Below are 25617 nucleotides of genomic sequence, written 5' to 3' on the forward strand. Positions count from 1 at the left end.
TCAACAGACAGACACTGCCTGCCTCCCTGCCTGCCTCCCTGCCTGCCTCCCTCCCTCCCAGTTTTCCCGATGTAGATTAGACATGCGTGTGCCATGACTGTGTCAGCCTACATCAACAAATGCACCGAGGACGTCAGCACCACTAAGAATATCATCACCCGGGGCAACCAACGACCCTGGATGACTGAGGAGGTACGTCAAACGCTACGAGCGCGGAACTCTGCCTTCAAGTCTGGCGACAAGGAGACACTGAGGACAGCGAGAGCCAACTTGAACCGTGCCATCAGAATAGCGAAGCGAGACCGCAGTCGAAAATTTCAGGATCGTTTCCACGACGTCAAAAACATCAGGAGTATGTGGCAAGGCATACGGGCGATTACAGACGACAACTCACCCTCCCCCCCCCCCCGGTGGGTGTAGTTGATGCTGACTTTCTAAATGGTCTAAATAACTTCTTTGGGAGGTTCGAGGCACTAAACGGCACTCCAGCAGTTAAAACTGTCCCCCATCAGGAAGAGGAGGTACTCTGCCTTGACTCCGCCGATGTGTTGAAGACCCTGAGGAGAGTCAACCCCTGTAAGGCCCCTGGCCCGGACAACATTCCTGGGCGTGTGTTCAGGGAATGTGCAAGTCATCTGGCTGGGGTCATCACAGACATTTTTAACACCTCGCTGGGCCAAGCCACAGTGCCGGCGTGCTTTAAGACTGCCTCCATCATTCCGGTGCCGAAGAAACCTCAAATCACCTCATTTAATGATTACCGGCCTGTTGCACTGACTCCGGTTATGATGAAGTGCTTCGAAAGGCTGCTTAAAGGTCACATCGTTTCCAGACTCCCCCTATTATTTGACCCGTTCCAGTTTGCCGACCGGCAAAACCGCTCCACTCAGGAAGCCATCTCCTCCGTTCTTCACCTGAGCCTGGCTCACCTGGAGGAGAAGAACACCCATGTGCGGAGGCTGTTCCTGGACTTCAGCTCAGCGTTTAACACCATCATCCCACAGCATCTGGTAGGAAAATTGGAACACCTGGGCTTCAACACCCCCCTTCGCAACTGGCTGCTAGACTTCCTCACCAACAGACCTCAGTCAGTCCGGGTCGGACAGAACACCTCTGATGTCATCACCCTCAGCACAGGCTCCCTTCAGGGCTGCGTCCTGAGCCCCCTGCTGTGCACCCTGATGACACACGACTGCGTCCTCAGGTTCACCACCAATCACATCGTGAAGTCAGCAGACGACACAACGGTGGTGGGGCTCATCAGAGACAACAACGACCTGGACTACAGAGAGGAGGTGGAGCAGCTGGTGGGCTGGTGCAGAGAAAACAGCCTGATCCTGAATGAGGAGAAGATGAAGGAGATCATCGTCGACTTCAGGAAAAAACAGCCTCACCACGCTCCACTGATCATCAACAGCTCAGCTGTGGAGGTGGTCAGCAGCACCAAATTCCTGGGGGTCCACATCACAAAAGACCTCACCTGGACTATGAACACTACGGCACTGGTCAAGAGGGCACAGAAGCGCTTGTACTTCCTGCGGAGGATGAGGAGAGCCCACCTGCCCCCACCCATCATGAGGACGTTCTACAGGAGCACCATAGAGAGCATTCTGACAAGCTGTCTCTCTGTGTGGTGTGGAGGCTGCACCGCCTCCGATTGGAAGAACGTGAGGAGAGTGGTGAGGACAGCAGAGAGGATCATAGGGGCTCCTCTTCCCTCCATTCAGGACATTTCATCTCAGCGCTGCATGTCCCGTGCCCGTAACATCATCAATGACCCATCACACCCCCACCATGGACTGTTCTCCCTGCTGCCCTCTGGGAAGAGGTTTGCAGCATCCGCTGCAGGTCCACCAGGTTCTGCAACAGCTTTTTCCCTGCTGTCATCAGACTGTTGAACACTAGAACTGTTGAGCTCTAAACTGAACTCTGCATCACACATTCACAGAACTGTACTTTATGACACTACGGACCTCTATCTTGCACTATCTCGCACTACCAACTTTACTGAACTTGTATAAACCCTTTAAATAGAAGTTTAATACATGGTTTAGCATTCCTCTGCACACTCTTGAATACTGTTTTGCCTACTTGCACTATTGCATAATTATCACTGCTGCACTTTATACTTATTTTTAATATATATATATATATATATATATATATATATATAGTATATGTATATATATACATTTTCATAGGATATGTTACTTCTATTCAACTGCAATATCACTACTTTGTTGTAAGACGTATGCAACGGAATTTCGTTTTGTATGCACCATGTGCAAGATGACAATAAAGTTTGTCTAAGTCTAAGTCTAAGTCATGTCAGGTCAGCTGTCTGGAGAGAGAGAGAAGTCAGGACCTGCGGGCGGAGCACCACCGTGCCACCGCCGCCATGACGGAACTCAAAAGCAAACTCCATGAGGAGAAGCAGAAAGAGTTAGCCATTACCAGGGAGACATTACTGCGGCAGAATGAAATGGAGCTGATGAGAGTGATCAAAATCGAAGATGGAGAGATCCAGCGACTGAATGCCTTGGTCCTCAGCCTGAGGGACGGCTCCATGGACAAGGTGATCCGCTCTATCCGTGTCTGACTATCCGCACGCCACGTCGGGCTTCGATGCGGCCGCTACCGTATTGTGTAGCTTGTCCCCAGTAAGCGTCGCGGCGCTCCGTTGCGGTCTCAACGGCCCGGTGTGGCGCAATGTCTGCTCAGGTGAGGAGGGGGGGCGCTTTGCTGGCGGAGGTGGAGGAGACGCGGCGGTGTCGGGAGACCGAGCGGTGTCGCCTCCACCAGGAGCGCGGAAGAAGCCCTGGCAGCGGCCCAGCAGGCCTGGCAGTCCCGAGCGGCCGAGCTCCGATCGGCTCATCACCAGCATCGGGAGGAGCTGAGCCGAACCAAGAGAGACTGCGAGAGGGAGATCCGCCGACTGGTAGGACTGATCAGATGCGCGGTGCGTGGCTATGTTCCCAATTTCGTTGTATACCTGCAGTGCAATGACACCTAAGGCATTCTATTCTATTCTATTTCACAAGAAGAAAATGTCCGGTTGCTCGCTTCGCTTTTGTCACAGCAAAGGTGTTCTAGTCGATTCAAGAAAAAAATTGGCCGGTTGCTCTCTTTGTTTTTGTCACAATTCTGGCAAATGAGTTTGCCCGCCTGCCTGAGCGCTCCCCGTTTGTACATCCAGACGGATGAGATCAAGCTGAAAGACAGAGCGGTTAGTGTTTTGGATGAAGCCCTGGGGCCGGCCACGTCCACCGCCTTCAGCTGCAGACTCAGGCTGCCGAGCAGCAGATCGCTGCCCTGAGGGATTCCCAAAGGGCGGGCCTAAACTACCCTGGAAGTGGGGTCAACGCCGCTACTAGCAATCCTCTTCATTGCATAAGCCACCTCATCACACACTTGCAGTACGCATGACTTAGTTCGTTGCTGGAGGAAGGTAGCACAAAAACAGTTTTGAACTTTGAACGAGTGCTTGTGTGTGTTGCGGGGCGTTTTCAGTCTCAGGAGGATCGGGACACGCGACGGTTTCATCTGAAAATCGCTGAGCTCAGCGCAGTCATCAGGAAACTGGAGGATCGAAACGCCCTGCTTTCTGAAGAGCGCAATGAACTGGTAATTTATTGACGGCACGCTTGAAGGTTTGCGCTACGTTTGATGCGCGCCATCCAGCGAGGCACCCATTGCGCTTGCTTATTAGTTGAGCGGCGCGGCGAGTCGGTTGCCTGGTAGATGTCTTTTATTGGGAGCCAAAGCCACGATTCCGTTCAAACCGATGCAAAAGGAATGGATACGTTCTGGCCCGCGTGTTGTGCGTCTTTCACATCCCGCACTTCATGCTTGCAGCTAAAGCGACTGAGAGAAACAGAAAGCCAGTTTCTGCCACTCCTGTACAAAAACAAACGCCTGAGCAGGAAGAATGAAGAACTCTCGCTGGTGCTGTGTCGCCTTGAAAACAAAGTGCGCTTTGTCACCCAGGAGAACGAGGAGATGGCAAGCTTGGTAAGTCGACGCGGACAACGGCGGCGTGCCAACAGAGTCCACTGCATTTGTGTTCCACAGAGAAGGCCTAGTTCGCTCAATGACCTGGACCGCGGTTGCGGCCAGCAGGACGGTGAAATGGAGTTCCTTCAAGTTGTGGAGCAGCGGCACATCATCGACGACTTGTCCAAGGTCTTCAGGCAGGCGACTCGGTGCACGTACGGCAGCGCCGCGCTCGCTCGCTGTCGCCAGGAAACCTTTTCCGTCCAAAGCTTGGCCGGCGGCCGCCATCCAAAAAATTGGCCCCTTAAATTCCGACCTTTCAAGCAGGAGCATTGTGCGCACGCGTTTGAACACGCTTTAGACTTGTTTTGCCGTTTTCAGCAGCTCAAAGCTCCCGTTTTGTCAGCGCCTTTGCCACTCGCTGTGCGCTGAAAACGACGGACTTGCCCGGCTGCTCAGCCCGTCAACCATGAGCCGCGAGCGCGACGTCATTGTCCGTAGGCAGCTAGTGGCAAAATGCACCCTGTTAGAGTTGCGCTCGCTCCAACTTATTTTGCAAGAACCACACGGGAGACAAGTAAGTTCTTTTGGACACCTGCAGGTGGAGAGTCCATCCGTTGTACGAATGAAGTCTGACTCTCGGCTCCTGCACGAGCATTTTAATTAAGAGAAACAGGGTGGGTGTAAGAGTGGATTGAATAGAGGAAGCCCTTGACCTCTAGTCAAAACATAGCAAGGGGTGTTTTACGACTTTGTGTAGGAAGGGATAAGCGATAGGGATAAATAAGGGATAAATAATATTATTTATTACAGGTCGCAGTCAAAGTCAAAGCAACACAATGATACGATAAAGATAATCTGGAAAACCCTGACACACCCTGTAGTTGTCACTTTTGGAAAAGACGAGCGTCCCTCCAATCATCGCCGGTGACGTGTTTTTCAGGCTCTGGAGACAGGAGCTCATGTCAGAAATGTCATTGTGAGTCGCGTTTGTTTCTGCGCCGGAGCCGTTCGTTCCCTTTGCATCCAAAGAATCTCAAAGGCGGATTATTTGTGTCGACAGGAGAGAGATTTGCTGCTACGATACCGACGTCGAGAATCTCTGAGGAGGAACAAAGCGTGAGGTCCTGCAAGGTGAGTCTGTTTGTTTGCGGCTGCTTGGTGTTGCGCAAGATGAAATGGCCTTTTTCTCGCTATCGTTCCTCTCGTCGATTCATCGTGAGGTGTCGCTTCAGTTTGTTCAGAGAGATGTTTGCTTCCGCGCCCGCAGGTCATCGAAACATTTTACGGCTACGACGAAGACGTGTTGGTGGACCCGGACGGATCGTCCTTGTCTTTTCACACCGACAGAACCCCCGACACGGAACCCGAAGAGGTAGCCCGCCATTTCTGCCAGCGTATTGGCACCAAACATTCCTCTTCAGCCTGGAATCGGACTCGTCTTTGCGTCGCGGGTGCTTTGTCGCCGGTCTGACTGATTCTGGTACTAGTGCTGTGTTGCATTGGTGTGCGCATGAAGAGGCGGAGCTTCGCTACCGCCAGCTGACGCAAGAATATCAAGCGCTGCAACGAGCCTACGCTCTGCTAGCCCAGACCAGCGAAGGGGACTACGACGCCGAGAAGGAGATCAAGGTGGCGCCCCTTCCCGCAACCCCCGGCCGGGTCGCAGCCTCCCCGTTCTCACCCAGCCTCGGGTGTTCTCTGGTCTGAAAGGAGGAGGAGGAGCCTCCCTCCTCCTCCTTTCAGACCAGAGAAAAGCTGATGGTAGAAATGGGTCACTATCAAAGCAGAGTAGCAGATCTGGAGTCAGCGCTGAAGCAACAAGGACAGGTAAGCTCATCAATGAGCACACCTTTTTCTCAGACAAAATAGCTACATTCTTCAGTCACTCATTCGTCTGGCATTACTGGACCAACCCCCCCCCCCGAACGTGGCTGGGAAAACGCGGAGAAAAGCAAATGTCATTTTCCAGTCAACCAAAGAATTTGTGGATGAAAATGACACAACATTCCAAAGCTGTCCACGCGTTTGTCTCTTCTAGAATGTCAAGTGGGTGGAGGAGAAGCAGCTGCTGCGTCAGAGCAATCAGCAGTTGGCCAAAAAGGTGACGGAAAGAAAGGCGCTGGGCGGAGTCGCTTGGCGTCACACCCGTCGGGAAGCCCCGCAGATGAGGTCTGACTGTCTTTTCAGGTCAGGCGGATGGAGGCGGAAGAAGCGCGTCTGAAAGAGGACATCCAGGATATCCGAGACCAAAACGAACTGCTTGAGTTCCGCATCCTGGAGCTGGAGGTGGGAAGACTCGCACAAGCGTGTTGAGGCCAGAGATGTGACGGACGGACGGACGGACGGACGGATGCATGCCTCTGCCTTTCAGGAGAGGGAGTGGCGCTCCCCCGTCTTGAAGTTTCTGCAAGTCCTTTTCCCAGACGGCCTCAGCCCTTTGCAGATCTACTGCGAGGCCGAGGGCGTGAGCGTACGTAAGGCGTCCCTCGCAACCCTAACCTTAACCCGAGGTCCCAGAACACCTTACATTGCTCCTTGCGCCTTTCCCCCGGACATCGTCATCAGTGATCTGATGAAGAAGCTGGACATCCTGGGCTATAACGCCGTAAGTGTATGTCGAACTCCTTATGTTCGCACTCCACGAGACTCGGCGGCTCAAATGTGACTTTTGGAAGGCTTTGCGCTGAAAGAAGCTTGTTGACGCTGTGCCTTTGGGCTCTTGCAGAATCTCACCAACGAGGAGCAGGTGGTCGTGATTCACGCCAGGACCCTTCTCACCCTAGCCGAGAAGGTAACGCGCACGTCCACGCACGCTCTCGCATTCTGCTTATGTGACAGCAGCCTTTCCTCAGTGGTTAGAATACATCAAAGTGACCAAGTCAGCACTTCAACAGAAGATGTTGGACATTGAAAGTGAGAAGGTAGACAGACACGCGACATCAGCCAAGGGGAACTCCGGCAATGTGCCCCAACAATTCTGACCTTGAGCTGTGCTAGGATATGTTCTGCAAGCAGAAGGGCTACCTGGATGAAGAGTTGGACTTCAGGAAGTGTTCCATGGACCAGGCTCATAAGGTAAGCCGCCCTCAAATCTCCCGCCGGACCACTGATGGACGAGGATTGCGGCCCAGAGGATCCTGGAGCTGGAGGCCATGTTGTACGAGGCGCTACCGCAGCGGGACTGCCCCGCCACGGACGGCGAAAAAGCCAGCCACGCTGGCGTGAATGACGTGCTGACGGCGGATCAGAGAGAAGAGCTTAGGAGCGCCGTGGACCAATGGAAGCGAGCCCTGATGTGCGAGTTGAGGGAGCGCGACGCTTGCATCCTCCGAGAGAATGGATCTGCTGCACAGCGCGCAACAGGTAAGGGCCCAAAGCCAGCCCGGCACTTACTTGCACGCTTACTGGCTTTTGAATGCCACTTTCCATTTGTCCGTCCTAGAGGAACAAAGAGCTGAAAGAATTCATCGAAGCTCAGAAGAGACAAATCAAACAATTGGAGGAGAAGTTTCTGTTTCTCTTTCTATTCTTCTCCTTGGCCTTCATTCTGTGGCCCTAACACCAGCTGGTGAGTGAGCTCCAGCGGCACCGCACTCGACACCTCCGATACACTGCCAGCCGGTCTCAGACGTTGGCAGACGCTCCGATGCCAACGTATACCCCCCGCCACGGTGACAAAGGCACCGCGTCACACCGGCGCTCATCCAATCAGAAGGCAGGAAAAGCAAATTCACATGCAGGGCACTTTTGAACCAGAAGAGAGCGCCACAAAAAACGGTTGTTGCCCCAAACGCGCACTAAAAAGGGTCAGAATAACAAGAGTCCCACTGGCCAGCCGGGGCCACCCGTCCAGCTGTTTCTTCAGGGGGGAAAAAAATTGGAGTCACCGGTGAGTACATTTTGCATTTAGCTCTGCTTTTCTGCTTCTGTCTTCAAGTGTGTGGCATCCTGCGATCAAAGATTCAGCCAACCCCAAAGCGGTTGACCTCAACGTCCCACCACCATGCCTACCAGAGCAGGTGACGTGATGCTTTGGACATCCTTCCGTCTCAGATGCCCAAAAGTACTCTTTGCCACATCTGCGGCAATACGGTGTCTTTTCAAAGGTGCAAATAAATCCAGCGTGGGCGGAACACGCACGTCTTCGGTTTTTCCCGCTTTGTTTGTGTGACAGCTGTTGTGAAAATTTTATACAAATAAAGTTGTATAGTACAGGTTTGGCCAAGCCGCAACTCCCGAACCGCATGCGGCTCTTTTATGTTCATATCAACATTTGTGTGTGTGTGTGTGTGTGTGTGTGGGGGGGGGGGGGTTGTGCGTGTTGGCTTCACTTGAGTTCAATTTGGTATTTTGGTCAAAAGCGCATGTGGTGAAATTCCACAAAGTAGGATGGGCAAACACATTTCTTTAAACTATGAGTGTCAATTGGGCTCTCGAAATGGCAGGGAAAAGATGCACAGCAAAACGAAAATACGTAGATGAACACAGGACGTTTTAATCAGAGTGGGAAAGTTTCTATTTTTTGTTGAACGTGATGGCAAACCATTCTGCCTGATATGTCAGACCTCAGCGCATTTCAAAGATTCAAATCTTCAGCGCCATGCACTTCAGCTCACTCCATGCTAACATTGATCAGGCGTCGAACCCGCAACATCATGCTTAAGAGGTGGCCATGCTAACCAGTGCGCCATTATGTCAACGCATAATAACTAAGTCTACTGATCAAAACAGCGGTTACTATATGACGTCGCTACGTCGTGGTCACGTGACGCAGACAAGACGTCAATGGACGTGGGCAGAGTTAACTTGTTTAAAAGGGAGTGGGCAGAAGAAATATTTAATTTATTTAAATCTATTTTGAGTGCACACCATTATGCCAATGCATAACAACTGTAAATCTACTAAACAAAACAGCGGTTGCTATATGACATCTGCCACGTCGTGGTCACGTGACATACGTGACGTCGATGGGCGTAACTTTCGCCGGAATTCAAATCCGCGGGGAGAGTTAACTTGTTTAAAAGAGAGTGGGCAGAAGAATTATTTAATTTATTTAAATCTATTTGGTGTGTGCGCCATTATGTCAATGCATAACAACTGTAAGTCTACTAAACAAAACAGCGGTGGCTATATGACGTCTGCCACGTCGTGGTCACGTGACGCGGACGTGACGTCGACGCCTACTTTACATCCCACCGATCACAGGACCCCTCGGCTGCATAACCGTGCCCCCTTCCCAACCAATCGGATTTGCTATACGCGAAAACGACGCCAATGGAAAGAGCTTCCGCCCAAATTTAAATCCGTGGGCGTGGCTCGCAGCAGGAAGTAGGAAAATGGCGGCGATGTTGACAAAGACACAGCGGATGGTAACATACGACTAACAAGAGAAATATTTTTATTTTCTGCTTGCAACTGGACCGTCCAGAGCGTACACGGTAAGTACAACTCATCGTTTTTAAAAAGAAGTACTTTTGTTGCCCTGAAAAGCGAGTGAGCGTGGCGTTTGTGGGGGACGTCGAATTTCGACGATTCTTTCTGGTCAACGGTTGTAAATGATTGTGTTGATTAAAAAAGAAAACTTGATGTAACTCTACTTTTAACTGCCGTTTCAGATAGATTTGGAATTGCATCACATCCAATTTTGCCTAGAGCGTACACGGTAAGTAACACTCGTTGTGTTTAAGGAGATTTACGTTTGTAATAGCAGAAGTGTAGCCGCGTTGCGTTGTACGTGTGAATGTTTGTCCAGGCGAAATGTTAATGTTTAATTTCATTCCTTTAGGTTCCACGGTGTTTGTTGGCTGCAAGTTTTCCACTGCAAGAAGAGGCTCATATCATTGACCAGGAGCGAGCTACAATGGTGAGTAGCCATAACATTTATGTTAAACACTTCCTATTTCATGTCTAACAGTACTTGATTTAACAAATAACCATAAATAAATACAGTATGGGCACTGAAGTTAACATATGTGATTATACTGCCTAATCTGTCACCGAGTAGAATGTTGCAAAGTAATATAAGATCCAAAGTTGTAATTCAGAATAGTTTTCAAAAGAAGGCCATTAGAATTATATACAAGTCTGATTACCCTGAACAAGCTATTAATTAAATCACAAATTCTTCAATTCAAAGATTTGGTAGATTATCAGACAAATAATGTCTAACAGTAATTGATTTAACACATCACGATAAGTAGATTGAGTGTGGGCACTCTCAAGTTAACATATGTGATTATACTGCCTAATCTGTTACAGAGTATGTTGTTGCCAAGTAATGTAGAATAGATCCAAAGTAGTAATCCAGAATAGTTTTGAAGAGGCCATTAGAATGATAAACAAATCTGATTACCTTGAACATAATAACAAGCTAAGTGTTTAATATGTCCTATGAAGTCAAATTTGGGCACCATCATGTGGTGAAATTTGGAATTGCATCACATCCAATTTTGCCTGGGAACAAACAGATTACATAAATCTTAGTTTTGAATAAGCCACTCCTTCTCAAACAAGTAAACTCTGCCCATTTCGCGCAGTAGATGTTCTGTTAATATCTAGTATTTATACAAAGTCATAATTTAAATTGCTTTCAACCTTCATTCATCGGTTCAACCAACATTACTCGCTCTTATTACCAACTTGTATTGATTTAACTAAGCGTTTAATACTTCCTATCAGGTCTCAAATCGAGATTTGGCAAAATACAATTTCAGCAAATCCAATTTTGCCAGGGAACAAAAATAGATTAAATAAACTAAATAAGTCCTCTTCCCATTAAATAAATCAGAAAAGTCTGTCTTGTAACCAGTCCTCTTCAAACAAGTAAAGTCTGCCCATTTTGTGCCGTAGATTTTGTGTCCATGCCTAGTATTTAAACAAAATCATAATTTAAACGACTTCTTGCCTTCATTCACTTTGGAAATTTGGAATTGCAGCAAATCGAATTTTGCCAGGGAACAAAAATAGATCAATTAAACTAAGTCTTCTTCCCATTAAATAAATTAAAAAAGTCTGTCTTGTAACCAGTCCTTTTCAAACAAGTAAAGTCTGCCCATTTTGTGCCGTCGATTTTGTGTTAATGCCTAGTATTTATACAAAATCATAATTTAAAGGACTTCATTCCTTCATTCACTTTGGAAATTTGGAATTGCAGCACATCAAATTTTGCCTGGGAAGAAAAGTAGATTAAATAAATTTAATAAGTCTTACTACTTCCCATTAAATAAATTAAATACGTCTTACTTGTTCCCACTCCTTTTCAAAACAGTAGTTTAAAACGAGGGCCCTTCACTCAACCTTTAACCCTATTTATTCACCTTCTAGGCTAAGTGTTAAAGGCTAAGTGTTAAAGGCTAAGTGTTAAAGGCTAAGTGTTAAAGGCTAAGTGTTAAAGGCTAAGTGTTAAAGGCTAAGTGTTAGAGGCTAAGTGCCAGAGGCTAGGCGCCAGAGGCGAGTTTTTGTGGGCTGAAGTTTTAGTGGGGTTAGTGTGAATACAATCCAAAAGAATACAACAGAATACAATACAATAGAATATAATACATAGATTAAATTCAATAGCTCTTACTACTTCCCATTAAATAAATTAAATACGTCTTACTTGTTCCCAATCCTTTTCAAAAAAGTAGTTTAAAACGAGGGCCCTTCACTCAACCTTTAACCTCAACCCCGCACGTCACATTGTGTTGTATCTGTGAATGTTGGTTGTGGCCAAATGATAGTTTTCTTTCATTCGTTTAGGTTCCACGGTGTTTGTTGGCTATGTTTTCCACTGTCAGAAGGATGAAAATACAAAGTACAACGCTTGGACGTGGGCGAAGACGTCACCGGTGAGTCCTTCCTTCCTATTTATTTACCTTCTAGATGCTAGAGGCTAAGTGTTAGAGGCTAAGTGTTAGAGGCTAAGTGTTAGAGGCTAAGTGTTAGAGGCTAAGTGTTAAAGGCAACACAATACGAACAACACAACACAATACGAACAACTCAACACAATATGAACAACACAATATGAACAACACAACACAATACGAACAACACAACACAATACGAACAACACAACACAATACGAACAACACAACACATTACGAACAACACAACACAATACGAACAACACAACGATACTGCACTGAACAACACGATACCGCACTGAGAAACACGATACCGCACTGAACAACACGATACCGCACTGAACAACACCATGCCGCACTGAACACCATGCCACACTGAACAACACCATCCCGCACTGAACAACACCATGCCGCACTAAACAACACCATGCCGCACTGAACAACACCATGCCTCACTGAACGACACCATGCCGCACTGAAAGACACCATGCCGCACTGAACGACACCATGCCGCACTGAAAGACACCATCCCGCACTGAACACCATGCCGCACTGAACAACACCATCCTGCACTGAACAACACCATCCCGCACTGAACAACACCATGCCGCACTGAACAACATTATGCCGCACTGAACAACATTATGCCGCACTGAACATTATGCCGCACTGAACAACACCATGCCGCACTGAACAACACCATGCCGCACTGAACAACACCATGCCGCACTGAACAACACCATGCCGCACTGAACAACATTATGCCGCACTGAACAACACCATGCCGCACTGAACAACACCATCCTGCACTGAACAACACCATTCCGCATTGAACACCATGCCGCACTGAACAACACCATCCCGCACTGAACAACACCATCCCGCACTGAACAACATTATGCCGCACTGAACAACATTATGCCGCACTGAACAACACCATGCCGCACTGAACAACACCATGCCGCACTGAACAACACCATGCCGCACTGAACAACATTATAACGCACTGAACAACACCATCCCGCACTGAACAACACCATGCCGCACTAAACAACATTATGCCGCACTGAACAACATTATGCCGAAATGAACAACACCATGCCGCACTGAACAACACCATGCCGCACTGAACAACACCATGCCGCACTGAACAACACCATGCCGCACTGAACAACACGATCCCGCATTGAACACCATCCCGCACTGAACAACACCATGCTGCACTGAACAACACGATGCCGCACTGAACAACACCATGCCGCACTGAACAACACCATGCCGCACTGAACAACACCATTCCGCACTGAACAACACCATGCCGCACTGAACAACATTATGCTGCACTGAACAACACCATGCCGCACTGAACAACAACATGCCGCACTGAAAAACATTATGCCGCACTGAACAACACCATGCCGCACTGAACAACACCATCCCGAACTGAACAACACCATGCCGCATTGAACAACACCATGCCGCACTGAACAACACCATCCTGCACTGAACAACACCATCCTGCACTGAACAACACCATCCCGCACTGAACAACACCATGCCGCACTGAACAACACCATGCCGCACTGAACAACACCATGCCGCAATGAATAACACCATCCCGCACTGAACAACATTATGCCGCACTGAACAACATTATGCCGCACTGAACAACATTATGCCGCACTGAACAACATTATGCCGCACTGAACAACATTATGCCGCACTGAACAACATTATGCCGCACTGAACAACATTATGCCGCACTGAACAACACCATGCTGCACTGAACAACACCATGCCGCACTGAACAACACCATGCCGCACTGAACAACACCATGCCGCACTGAACAACACGATCCCGCATTGAACAACACCATGCCGCACTGAACAACACCATCCCGCACTGAACAACACCATGCCGCACTGAACAACATTATGGCGCACTGAACAACATTATGCCGCACTGAACAACACCATGCCGCACTGAACAACACCATGCCGCACTGAACAACACCATGCCGCACTGAACAACACCATGCCGCACTGAACAACACCATGCCGCACTGAACAACACGATCCCGCATTGAACAACACCATGCCGCACTGAACAACACCATCCTGCACTGAACAACACCATGCCGCACTGAACAACACCATGCCGCACTGAACAACACCATGCCGCACTGAACAACACGATCCCGCATTGAACAACACCATGCCGCACTGAACAACACCATCCTGCACTGAACAACACCATGCCGCACTGAACAACATTATGGCGCACTGAACAACATTATGCCGCACTGAACAACACCATGCCGCACTGAACAACACCATGCCGCACTGAACAACACCATGCCGCATTGAACAACACCATGCCGCACTGAACAACACCATCCTGCACTGAACAACACCATGCCGCATTGAACAACACCATGCCGCACTGAACAACACCATCCTGCACTGAACAACACCATGCCGCACTGAACAACACCATGCCGCATTGAACAACACCATGCTGCACTGAACAACACCATCCTGCACTGAACAACACCATGCCGCATTGAACAACACCATGCCGCACTGAACAACACCATCCTGCACTGAACAACACCATCCCGCACTGAACAACACCATCCCGCATTGAACAACACCATCCTGCACTGAACAACACCATGCCGCACTGAACAACACCATGCCGCACTGAACAACACCATGCCGCACTGAACAACACCATGCCGCACTGAACAACACCATGCCGCACTGAACAACACCATCCTGCACTGAACAACACCATCCCGCACTGAACAACACCATGCCGCATTGAACAACACCATCCTGCACTGAACAACACCATCCTGCACTGAACAACACCATGCTGCACTGAACAACATTATGCCGCACTGAAAAACACCATGCCGCACTGAACAACACCATCCCGCACTGAACAACACCATGCCGCATTGAACAACACCATGCCGCACTGAACAACACCATGCTGCACTGAACAACACCATGCTGCACTGAACAACACGATCCTGCATTGAACAACACCATGCCGCACTGAACAACACCATCCTGCACTGAACAACACCATCCTGCACTGAACAACACCACCCCGTACTGAACAACACGATCCCGCATTGAACAACACCATCCCACACTGAACAACACCATGCCGCACTGAACAACACCATTCCGCACTGAACAACACCATGCCGCACTGAACAACACCATGCCGCACTGAACAACACCATGCCGCACTGAACAACACCATGCCGCATTGAACAACACCATGCCGCACTGAACAACACCATCCTGCACTGAACAACACCATCCCGCACTGAACAACACCATGCCGCATTGAACAACACCATGCCGCACTGAACAACACCATCCCGCACTGAACAACACCATGCCGCACTGAACAACATTATGGCTTACTGAACAACATTATGCCGCACTGAACAACACCATGCCGCACTGAACAACACCATGCCGCACTGAACAACACCATGCCGCACTGAACAACATTATGCCGCACTGAACAACATTATGCCGCACTGAACAACACCATGCCGCACTGAACAACACCATGCCGCACTGAACAACACCATGCCGCACTGAACAACACCATGCCGCACTGAACAACACGACGCCGCACAGAACAACACGACGCCGCACAGAATAACACAATACCGCACAGAACAACACAATACCGCACAAACAGTTTTAGATAATATTACGTCGCAGTCATGTGACGCGGACATGACGTCAATAGGCGGAACTCACGGCAAAATTATAATCCGTGGGCGTGGCTTGCAACAGGAAGTAGGAAAGCGGCAATTCTGGCAAACAAGACACAGCGGTTAGTAACACGATGACTTACAAGGCAAATATTTTTTTTTTCAGCTTGCAACTTGACCGTCTAGAGCGTACAAGGTAATTACAACTGTTTTTTTTTAGCCCTGAAAAGCGAGGGAGTGTGGCGTTTGGGAGGAATGTCGAACTCGGCGTCTGCTTCCAGCCACAGACGCCAAATTTCGACGATTATTTCGACTGGTCAACGGTTGTAAATTATTGCGTTGACTAAAAACTTTATTTAACTCTACTCTTAACTTTGCCGTTTCAGATATGCGGGTATTACACCGCGGAAATGACGTCAATAGGCTGAACTCTCGCCAAAATTCAAATCTGTGGGCGCAATGGCCTTGAGCGAGACACCGGATACAAACACGACGATTATCAACAGAAATATCTTTATTTTCTGCTTGCAAGTGGACCGTCTAGAGCGTACACGGTAAGTACAACTCATTGTGTTTAAAAAGATTTACGTTTGTGTAGTTTGCGTTGCGTTGTATCTGTGAATGTTGGTTTAGGCTAAATGTTAATGTTTAATTTCATTCCTTTAGGTTCCACGGTGTTTGTTGGCTGTATGTTTTCCACTGCAAGAAGAGGCTCGTATCATTGACCAGCAGGAGCTACAATGGTGAGTACCCCTTTCGTCTTCCATTTATGTTAAACACTTCCTATTTCATGTCTAACAGTACTCGATTTAACAAATAACCATAAATAAATACAGTGTGGGCAGTCACGTTAACATATGTGATTATCCTGCCTAATATGTTTATCACAAATATGTCACTAATCACTAATATGTTTATTTGTTTATCACAACACCTTTGGACCTTCAGCAATCGATTATTTCCCTTCATCTACATAGAGACAGAACGATGGTGTCTTAAACATCTCATTCATTTCACCAAATAACTTCACGCAGGTGGATAACGGCCGTCTCGGTCACGCTATGTTGCGTGATGCAGTTTTGAAGAACCAAATGCATTTATTCAATGAATAAGTCAAGCTAGTTCTATGTTTATGATGTTGTAAGTTACGGTACCGATTGAAGTTGAGTTCGAAGCCAGTGGAAAACAGCGCTGCGTTTGTGCTCTCCAGGTACAAATGTTGTGATCTCTGACTGACGACCGGGCGAGACTCGAGTAAGAGATGTCCAAACGAGCTCCGGCAGGGCGGGCCAAGGCGGAGCGAACGGACGCCCTTCAGGCCGCCAATGACGAGCTGAGAACCAAACTGATGGACGTCCAGTTAGAACTTCAGCAGGAGAAGAACAAGGTGAAAACCTCAACAGACAGACACTGCCTGCCTCCCTGCCTGCCTCCCTGCCTGCCTCCCTCCCTCCCAGTTTTCCCGATGTAGATTAGACATGCGTGTGCCATGACTGTGTCAGCCTACATCAACAAATGCACCGAGGACGTCAGCACCACTAAGAATATCATCACCCGGGGCAACCAACGACCCTGGATGACTGAGGAGGTACGTCAAACGCTACGAGCGCGGAACTCTGCCTTCAAGTCTGGCGACAAGGAGACACTGAGGACAGCGAGAGCCAACTTGAACCGTGCCATCAGAATAGCGAAGCGAGACCGCAGTCGAAAATTTCAGGATCGTTTCCACGACGTCAAAAACATCAGGAGTATGTGGCAAGGCATACGGGCGATTACAGACGACAACTCACCCTCCCCCCCCCCCCCGGTGGGTGTAGTTGATGCTGACTTTCTAAATGGTCTAAATAACTTCTTTGGGAGGTTCGAGGCACTAAACGGCACTCCAGCAGTTAAAACTGTCCCCCATCAGGAAGAGGAGGTACTCTGCCTTGACTCCGCCGATGTGTTGAAGACCCTGAGGAGAGTCAACCCCTGTAAGGCCCCTGGCCCGGACAACATTCCTGGGCGTGTGTTCAGGGAATGTGCAAGTCATCTGGCTGGGGTCATCACAGACATTTTTAACACCTCGCTGGGCCAAGCCACAGTGCCGGCGTGCTTTAAGACTGCCTCCATCATTCCGGTGCCGAAGAAACCTCAAATCACCTCATTTAATGATTACCGGCCTGTTGCACTGACTCCGGTTATGATGAAGTGCTTCGAAAGGCTGCTTAAAGGTCACATCGTTTCCAGACTCCCCCTATTATTTGACCCGTTCCAGTTTGCCGACCGGCAAAACCGCTCCACTCAGGAAGCCATCTCCTCCGTTCTTCACCTGAGCCTGGCTCACCTGGAGGAGAAGAACACCCATGTGCGGAGGCTGTTCCTGGACTTCAGCTCAGCGTTTAACACCATCATCCCACAGCATCTGGTAGGAAAATTGGAACACCTGGGCTTCAACACCCCCCTTCGCAACTGGCTGCTAGACTTCCTCACCAACAGACCTCAGTCAGTCCGGGTCGGACAGAACACCTCTGATGTCATCACCCTCAGCACAGGCTCCCTTCAGGGCTGCGTCCTGAGCCCCCTGCTGTGCACCCTGATGACACACGACTGCGTCCTCAGGTTCACCACCAATCACATCGTGAAGTCAGCAGACGACACAACGGTGGTGGGGCTCATCAGAGACAACAACGACCTGGACTACAGAGAGGAGGTGGAGCAGCTGGTGGGCTGGTGCAGAGAAAACAGCCTGATCCTGAATGAGGAGAAGATGAAGGAGATCATCGTCGACTTCAGGAAAAAACAGCCTCACCACGCTCCACTGATCATCAACAGCTCAGCTGTGGAGGTGGTCAGCAGCACCAAATTCCTGGGGGTCCACATCACAGAAGACCTCACCTGGACTATGAACACTACGGCACTGGTCAAGAGGGCACAGAAGCGCTTGTACTTCCTGCGGAGGATGAGGAGAGCCCACCTGCCCCCACCCATCATGAGGACGTTCTACAGGAGCACCATAGAGAGCATTCTGACAAGCTGTCTCTCTGTGTGGTGTGGAGGCTGCACCGCCTCCGATTGGAAGAACGTGAGGAGAGTGGTGAGGACAGCAGAGAGGATCATAGGGGCTCCTCTTCCCTCCATTCAGGACATTTCATCTCAGCGCTGCATGTCCCGTGCCCGTAACATCATCAATGACCCATCACACCCCCACCATGGACTGTTCTCCCTGCTGCCCTCTGGGAAGAGGTTTGCAGCATCCGCTGCAGGTCCACCAGGTTCTGCAACAGCTTTTTCCCTGCTGTCATCAGACTGTTGAACACTAGAACTGTTGAGCTCTAAACTGAACTCTGCATCACACATTCACAGAACTGTACTTTATGACACTACGGACCTCTATCTTGCACTATCTCGCACTACCAACTTTACTGAACTTGTATAAACCCTTTAAATAGAAGTTTAATACATGGTTTAGCATTCCTCTGCACACTCTTGAATACTGTTTTGCCTACTTGCACTATTGCATAATTATCACTGCTGCACTTTATACTTATTTTTAATATATATATATATATATATATATATATAGTATATGTATATATATACATTTTCATAGGATATGTTACTTCTATTCAACTGCAATATCACTACTTTGTTGTAAGACGTATGCAACGGAATTTCGTTTTGTATGCACCATGTGCAGACAAGATGACAATAAAGTTTGTCTAAGTCTAAGTCATGTCAGGTCAGCTGTCTGGAGAGAGAGAGAAGTCAGGACCTGCGGGCGGAGCACCACCGTGCCACCGCCGCCATGACGGAACTCAAAAGCAAACTCCATGAGGAGAAGCAGAAAGAGTTAGCCATTACCAGGGAGACATTACTGCGGCAGCATGAAATGGAGCTGATGAGAGTGATCAAAATCAAAGATGGAGAGATCCAGCGACTGAATGCCTTGGTCCTCAGCCTGAGGGACGGCTCCATGGACAAGGTGATCCGCTCTATCCGTGTCTGACTATCCGCACGCCACGTCGGGCTTCGATGCGGCCGCTACCGTATTGTGTAGCTTGTCCCCAGTAAGCGTCGCGGCGCTCCGTTGCGGTCTCAACGGCCCGGTGTGGCGCAATGTCTGCTCAGGTGAGGAGGGGGGGCGCTTTGCTGGCGGAGGTGGAGGAGACGCGGCGGTGTCGGGAGACCGAGCGGTGTCGCCTCCACCAGGAGCGCGGAAGAAGCCCTGGCAGCGGCCCAGCAGGCCTGGCAGTCCCGAGCGGCCGAGCTCCGATCGGCTCATCACCAGCATCGGGAGGAGCTGAGCCGAACCAAGAGAGACTGCGAGAGGGAGATCCGCCGACTGGTAGGACTGATCAGATGCGCGGTGCGTGGCTATGTTCCCAATTTCGTTGTATACCTGCAGTGCAATGACACCTAAGGCATTCTATTCTATTTCACAAGAAGAAAATGTCCGGTTGCTCGCTTCGCTTTTGTCACAGCAAAGGTGTTCTAGTCGATTCAAGAAAAAAATTGGCCGGTTGCTCTCTTTGTTTTTGTCACAATTCTGGCAAATGAGTTTGCCCGCCTGCCTGAGCGCTCCCCGTTTGTACATCCAGACGGATGAGATCAAGCTGAAAGACAGAGCGGTTAGTGTTTTGGATGAAGCCCTGGGGCCGGCCACGTCCACCGCCTTCAGCTGCAGACTCAGGCTGCCGAGCAGCAGATCGCTGCCCTGAGGGATTCCCAAAGGGCGGGCCTAAACTACCCTGGAAGTGGGGTCAACGCCGCTACTAGCAATCCTCTTCATTGCGTAAGCCACCTCATCACACACTTGCAGTACGCATGACTTAGTTCGTTGCTGGAGGAAGGTAGCACAAAAACAGTTTTGAACTTTGAACGAGTGCTTGTGTGTGTGTGTTGCGGGGCGTTTTCAGTCTCAGGAGGATCGGGACACGCGACGGTTTCATCTGAAAATCGCTGAGCTCAGCGCAGTCATCAGGAAACTGGAGGATCGAAACGCCCTGCTTTCTGAAGAGCGCAATGAACTGGTAATTTATTGACGGCACGCTTGAAGGTTTGCGCTACGTTTGATGCGCGCCATCCAGCGAGGCACCCATTGCGCTTGCTTATTAGTTGAGCGGCGCGGCGAGTCGGTTGCCTGGTAGATGTCTTTTATTGGGAGCCAAAGCCACGATTCCGTTCAAACCGATGCAAAAGAAATGGATACGTTCCGGCCCGCGTGTTGTGCGTCTTTCACATCCCGCACTTCATGCTTGCAGCTAAAGCGACTGAGAGAAACAGAAAGCCAGTTTCTGCCACTCCTGTACAAAAACAAACGCCTGAGCAGGAAGAATGAAGAACTCTCGCTGGTGCTGTGTCGCCTTGAAAACAAAGTGCGCTTTGTCACCCAGGAGAACGAGGAGATGGCAAGCTTGGTAAGTCGACGCGGACAACGGCGGCGTGCCAACAGAGTCCACTGCATTTGTGTTCCACAGAGAAGGCCTAGTTCGCTCAATGACCTGGACCGCGGTTGCGGCCAGCAGGACGGTGAAATGGAGTTCCTTCAAGTTGTGGAGCAGCGGCACATCATCGACGACTTGTCCAAGGTCTTCAGGCAGGCGACTCGGTGCACGTACGGCAGCGCCGCGCTCGCTCGCTGTCGCCAGGAAACCTTTTCCGTCCAAAGCTTGGCCGGCGGCCGCCATCCAAAAAATTGGCCCCTTAAATTCCGACCTTTCAAGCAGGAGCATTGTGCGCACGCGTTTGAACACGCTTTAGACTTGTTTTGCCGTTTTCAGCAGCTCAAAGCTCCCGTTTTGTCAGCGCCTTTGCCACTCGCTGTGCGCTGAAAACGACGGACTTGCCCGGCTGCTCAGCCCGTCAACCATGAGCCGCGAGCGCGACGTCATTGTCCGTAGGCAGCTAGTGGCAAAATGCACCCTGTTAGAGTTGCGCTCGCTCCAACTTATTTTGCAAGAACCACACGGGAGACAAGTAAGTTCTTTTGGACACCTGCAGGTGGAGAGTCCATCCGTTGTACGAATGAAGTCTGACTCTCGGCTCCTGCACGAGCATTTTAATTAAGAGAAACAGGGTGGGTGTAAGAGTGGATTGAATAGAGGAAGCCCTTGACCTCTAGTCAAAACATAGCAAGGGGTGTTTTACGACTTTGTGTAGGAAGGGATAAGCGATAGGGATAAATAAGGGATAAATAATATTATTTATTACAGGTCGCAGTCAAAGTCAAAGCAACACAATGATACGATAAAGATAATCTGGAAAACCCTGACACACCCTGTAGTTGTCACTTTTGGAAAAGACGAGCGTCCCTCCAATCATCGCCGGTGACGTGTTTTTCAGGCTCTGGAGACAGGAGCTCATGTCAGAAATGTCATTGTGAGTCGCGTTTGTTTCTGCGCCGGAGCCGTTCGTTCCCTTTGCATCCAAAGAATCTCAAAGGCGGATTATTTGTGTCGACAGGAGAGAGATTTGCTGCTACGATACCGACGTCGAGAATCTCTGAGGAGGAACAAAGCGTGAGGTCCTGCAAGGTGAGTCTGTTTGTTTGCGGCTGCTTGGTGTTGCGCAAGATGAAATGGCCTTTTTCTCGCTATCGTTCCTCTCGTCGATTCATCGTGAGGTGTCGCTTCAGTTTGTTCAGAGAGATGTTTGCTTCCGCGCCCGCAGGTCATCGAAACATTTTACGGCTACGACGAAGACGTGTTGGTGGACCCGGACGGATCGTCCTTGTCTTTTCACACCGACAGAACCCCCGACACGGAACCCGAAGAGGTAGCCCGCCATTTCTGCCAGCGTATTGGCACCAAACATTCCTCTTCAGCCTGGAATCGGACTCGTCTTTGCGTCGCGGTTGCTTTGTCGCCGGTCTGACTGATTCTGGTACTAGTGCTGTGTTGCATTGGTGTGTGCATGAAGAGGCGGAGCTTCGCTACCGCCAGCTGACGCAAGAATATCAAGCGCTGCAACGAGCCTACGCTCTGCTAGCCCAGACCAGCGAAGGGGACTACGACGCCGAGAAGGAGATCAAGGTGGCGCCCCTTCCCGCAACCCCCGGCCGGGTCGCAGCCTCCCCGTTCTCACCCAGCCTCGGGTGTTCTCTGGTCTGAAAGGAGGAGGAGGAGCCTCCCTCCTCCTCCTTTCAGACCAGAGAAAAGCTGATGGTAGAAATGGGTCACTATCAAAGCAGAGTAGCAGATCTGGAGTCAGCGCTGAAGCAACAAGGACAGGTAAGCTCATCAATGAGCACACCTTTTTCTCAGACAAAATAGCTACATTCTTCAGTCACTCATCCGTCTGGCATTACTGGACCAACGCCCCCCCCCCCCCCGAACGTGGCTGGGAAAATGCGGAGAAAAGCAAATGTCATTTTCCAGTCAACCAAAGAATTTGTGGATGAAAATGACACAACATTCCAAAGCTGTCCACGCGTTTGTCTCTTCTAGAATGTCAAGTGGGTGGAGGAGAAGCAGCTGCTGCGTCAGAGCAATCAGCAGTTGGCCGAAAAGGTGACGGAAAGAAAGGCGCTGGGCGGAGTCGCTTGGCGTCACACCTGACGGGAAGCCCCGCAGATGAGGTCTGACTGTCTTTTCAGGTCAGGCGGATGGAGGCGGAAGAAGCGCGTCTGAAAGAGCACATCCAGGATATCCGAGACCAAAACGAACTGCTTGAGTTCCGCATCCTGGAGCTGGAGGTGGGAAGACTCGCACAAGCGTGTTGAGGCCAGAGATGTGACGGACGGACGGACGGACGGACGGACGGACGGACGGATGCATGCCTCTGCCTTTCAGGAGAGGGAGTGGCGCTCCCCCGTCTTGAAGTTTCTGCAAGTCCGTTTCCCAGACGGCCTCAGCCCTTTGCAGATCTACTGCGAGGCCGAGGGCGTGAGCGTACGTAAGGCGTCCCTCGCAACCCTAACCTTAACCCGAGGTCCCAGAACACCTTACATTGCTCCTTGCGCCTTTCCCCCGGACATCGTCATCAGTGATCTGATGAAGAAGCTGGACATCCTGGGCTATAACGCCGTAAGTGTATGTCGAACTCCTTATGTTCGCACTCCACGAGACTCGGCGGCTCAAATGTGACTTTTGGAAGGCTTTGCGCTGAAAGAAGCTTGTTGACGCTGTGCCTTTGGGCTCTTGCAGAATCTCACCAACGAGGAGCAGGTGGTCGTGATTCACGCCAGGACCCTTCTCACCCTAGCCGAGAAGGTAACGCGCACGTCCACGCACGCTCTCGCATTCTGCTTATGTGACAGCAGCCTTTCCTCAGTGGTTAGAATACATCAAAGTGACCAAGTCAGCACTTCAACAGAAGATGTTGGACATTGAAAGTGAGAAGGTAGACAGACACGCGACATCAGCCAAGGGGAACTCCGGCAATGTGCCCCAACAATTCTGACCTTGAGCTGTGCTAGGATATGTTCTGCAAGCAGAAGGGCTACCTGGATGAAGAGTTGGACTTCAGGAAGTGTTCCATGGACCAGGCTCATAAGGTAAGCCGCCCTCAAATCTCCCGCCGGACCACTGATGGACGAGGATTGCGGCCCAGAGGATCCTGGAGCTGGAGGCCATGTTGTACGAGGCGCTACCGCAGCGGGACTGCCCCGCCACGGACGGCGAAAAAGCCAGCCACGCTGGCGTGAATGACGTGCTGACGGCGGATCAGAGAGAAGAGCTTAGGAGCGCCGTGGACCAATGGAAGCGAGCCCTGATGTGCGAGTTGAGGGAGCGCGACGCTTGCATCCTCCAAGAGAGAATGGATCTGCTGCACAGCGCGCAACAGGTAAGGGCCCAAAGCCAGCCCGGCACTTACTTGCACGCTTACTGGCTTTTGAATGCCACTTTCCATTTGTCCGTCCTAGAGGAACAAAGAGCTGAAAGAATTCATCGAAGCTCAGAAGAGACAAATCAAACAATTGGAGGAGAAGTTTCTGTTTCTCTTTCTATTCTTCTCCTTGGCCTTCATTCTGTGGCCCTAACACCAGCTGGTGAGTGAGCTCCAGCGGCACCGCACTCGACACCTCCGATACACTGCCAGCCGGTCTCAGACGTTGGCAGACGCTCCGATGCCAACGTATACCCCCCGCCACGGTGACAGAGGCACCGCGTCACACCGGCGCTCATCCAATCAGAAGGCAGGAAAAGCAAATTCACATGCAGGGCACTTTTGAACCAGAAGAGAGCGCCACAAAAAACGGTTGTTGCCCCAAACGCGCACTAAAAAGGGTCAGAATAACAAGAGTCCCACTGGCCAGCCGGGGCCACCCGTCCAGCTGTTTCTTCAGGGGGGAAAAAAATTGGAGTCACCGGTGAGTACATTTTGCATTTAGCTCTGCTTTTCTGCTTCTGTCTTCAAGTGTGTGGCATCCTGCGATCAAAGATTCAGCCAACCCCAAAGCGGTTGACCTCAACGTCCCACCACCATGCCTACCAGAGCAGGTGACGTGATGCTTTGGACATCCTTCCGTCTCAGATGCCCAAAAGTACTCTTTGCCACATCTGCGGCAATACGGTGTCTTTTCAAAGGTGCAAATAAATCCAGCGTGGGCGGAACACGCACGTCTTCGGTTTTTCCCGCTTTGTTTGTGTGACAGCTGTTGTGAAAATTTTATACAAATAAAGTTGTATAGTACAGGTTTGGCCAAGCCGCAACTCCCGAACCGCATGCGGCTCTTTTATGTTCATATCAACATTTGTGTGTGTGTGTGTGTGTGGGGGGGGGGGTTTGTGCGTGTTGGCTTCACTTGAGTTCAATTTGGTATTTTGGTCAAAAGCGCATGTGGTGAAATTCCACAAAGTAGGATGGGCAAACACATTTCTTTAAACTATGAGTGTCAATTGGGCTCTCGAAATGGCAGGGAAAAGATGCACAGCAAAACGAAAATACGTAGATGAACACAGGACGTTTTAATCAGAGTGGGAAAGTTTCTATTTTTTGTTGAACGTGATGGCAAACCATTCTGCCTGATATGTCAGACCTCAGCGCATTTCAAAGATTCAAATCTTCAGCGCCATGCACTTCAGCTCACTCCATGCTAACATTGATCAGGC

General features: G+C 50.0%; 1 protein-coding gene and 1 pseudogene across 1 annotated transcript; both read left to right on the top strand.

Moving 5' to 3' along the window:
- Positions 1-6996: 6996 nt before the first annotated feature.
- Positions 6997-8167, top strand: LOC125968172 (janus kinase and microtubule-interacting protein 3-like). Its single transcript, XM_068649845.1, has 4 exons — positions 6997-7071; positions 7128-7359; positions 7439-7564; positions 7934-8167. Exons 1-4 carry the CDS (start codon positions 6997-6999, stop codon positions 8017-8019), a joined length of 519 nt encoding a protein of 172 aa, XP_068505946.1. The 3' UTR covers positions 8020-8167.
- Positions 8168-16844: 8677 nt separating this feature from the next.
- LOC125968173 (janus kinase and microtubule-interacting protein 3-like) lies at positions 16845-25147 on the top strand (annotated as a pseudogene).
- The last annotated feature ends 470 nt before the right edge of the window (positions 25148-25617 follow it).

This window comes from Syngnathus scovelli, unplaced genomic scaffold, assembly GCF_024217435.2.
Source record: "Syngnathus scovelli strain Florida unplaced genomic scaffold, RoL_Ssco_1.2 HiC_scaffold_46, whole genome shotgun sequence".
Taxonomy (NCBI): Eukaryota; Metazoa; Chordata; class Actinopteri; order Syngnathiformes; family Syngnathidae; genus Syngnathus; species Syngnathus scovelli.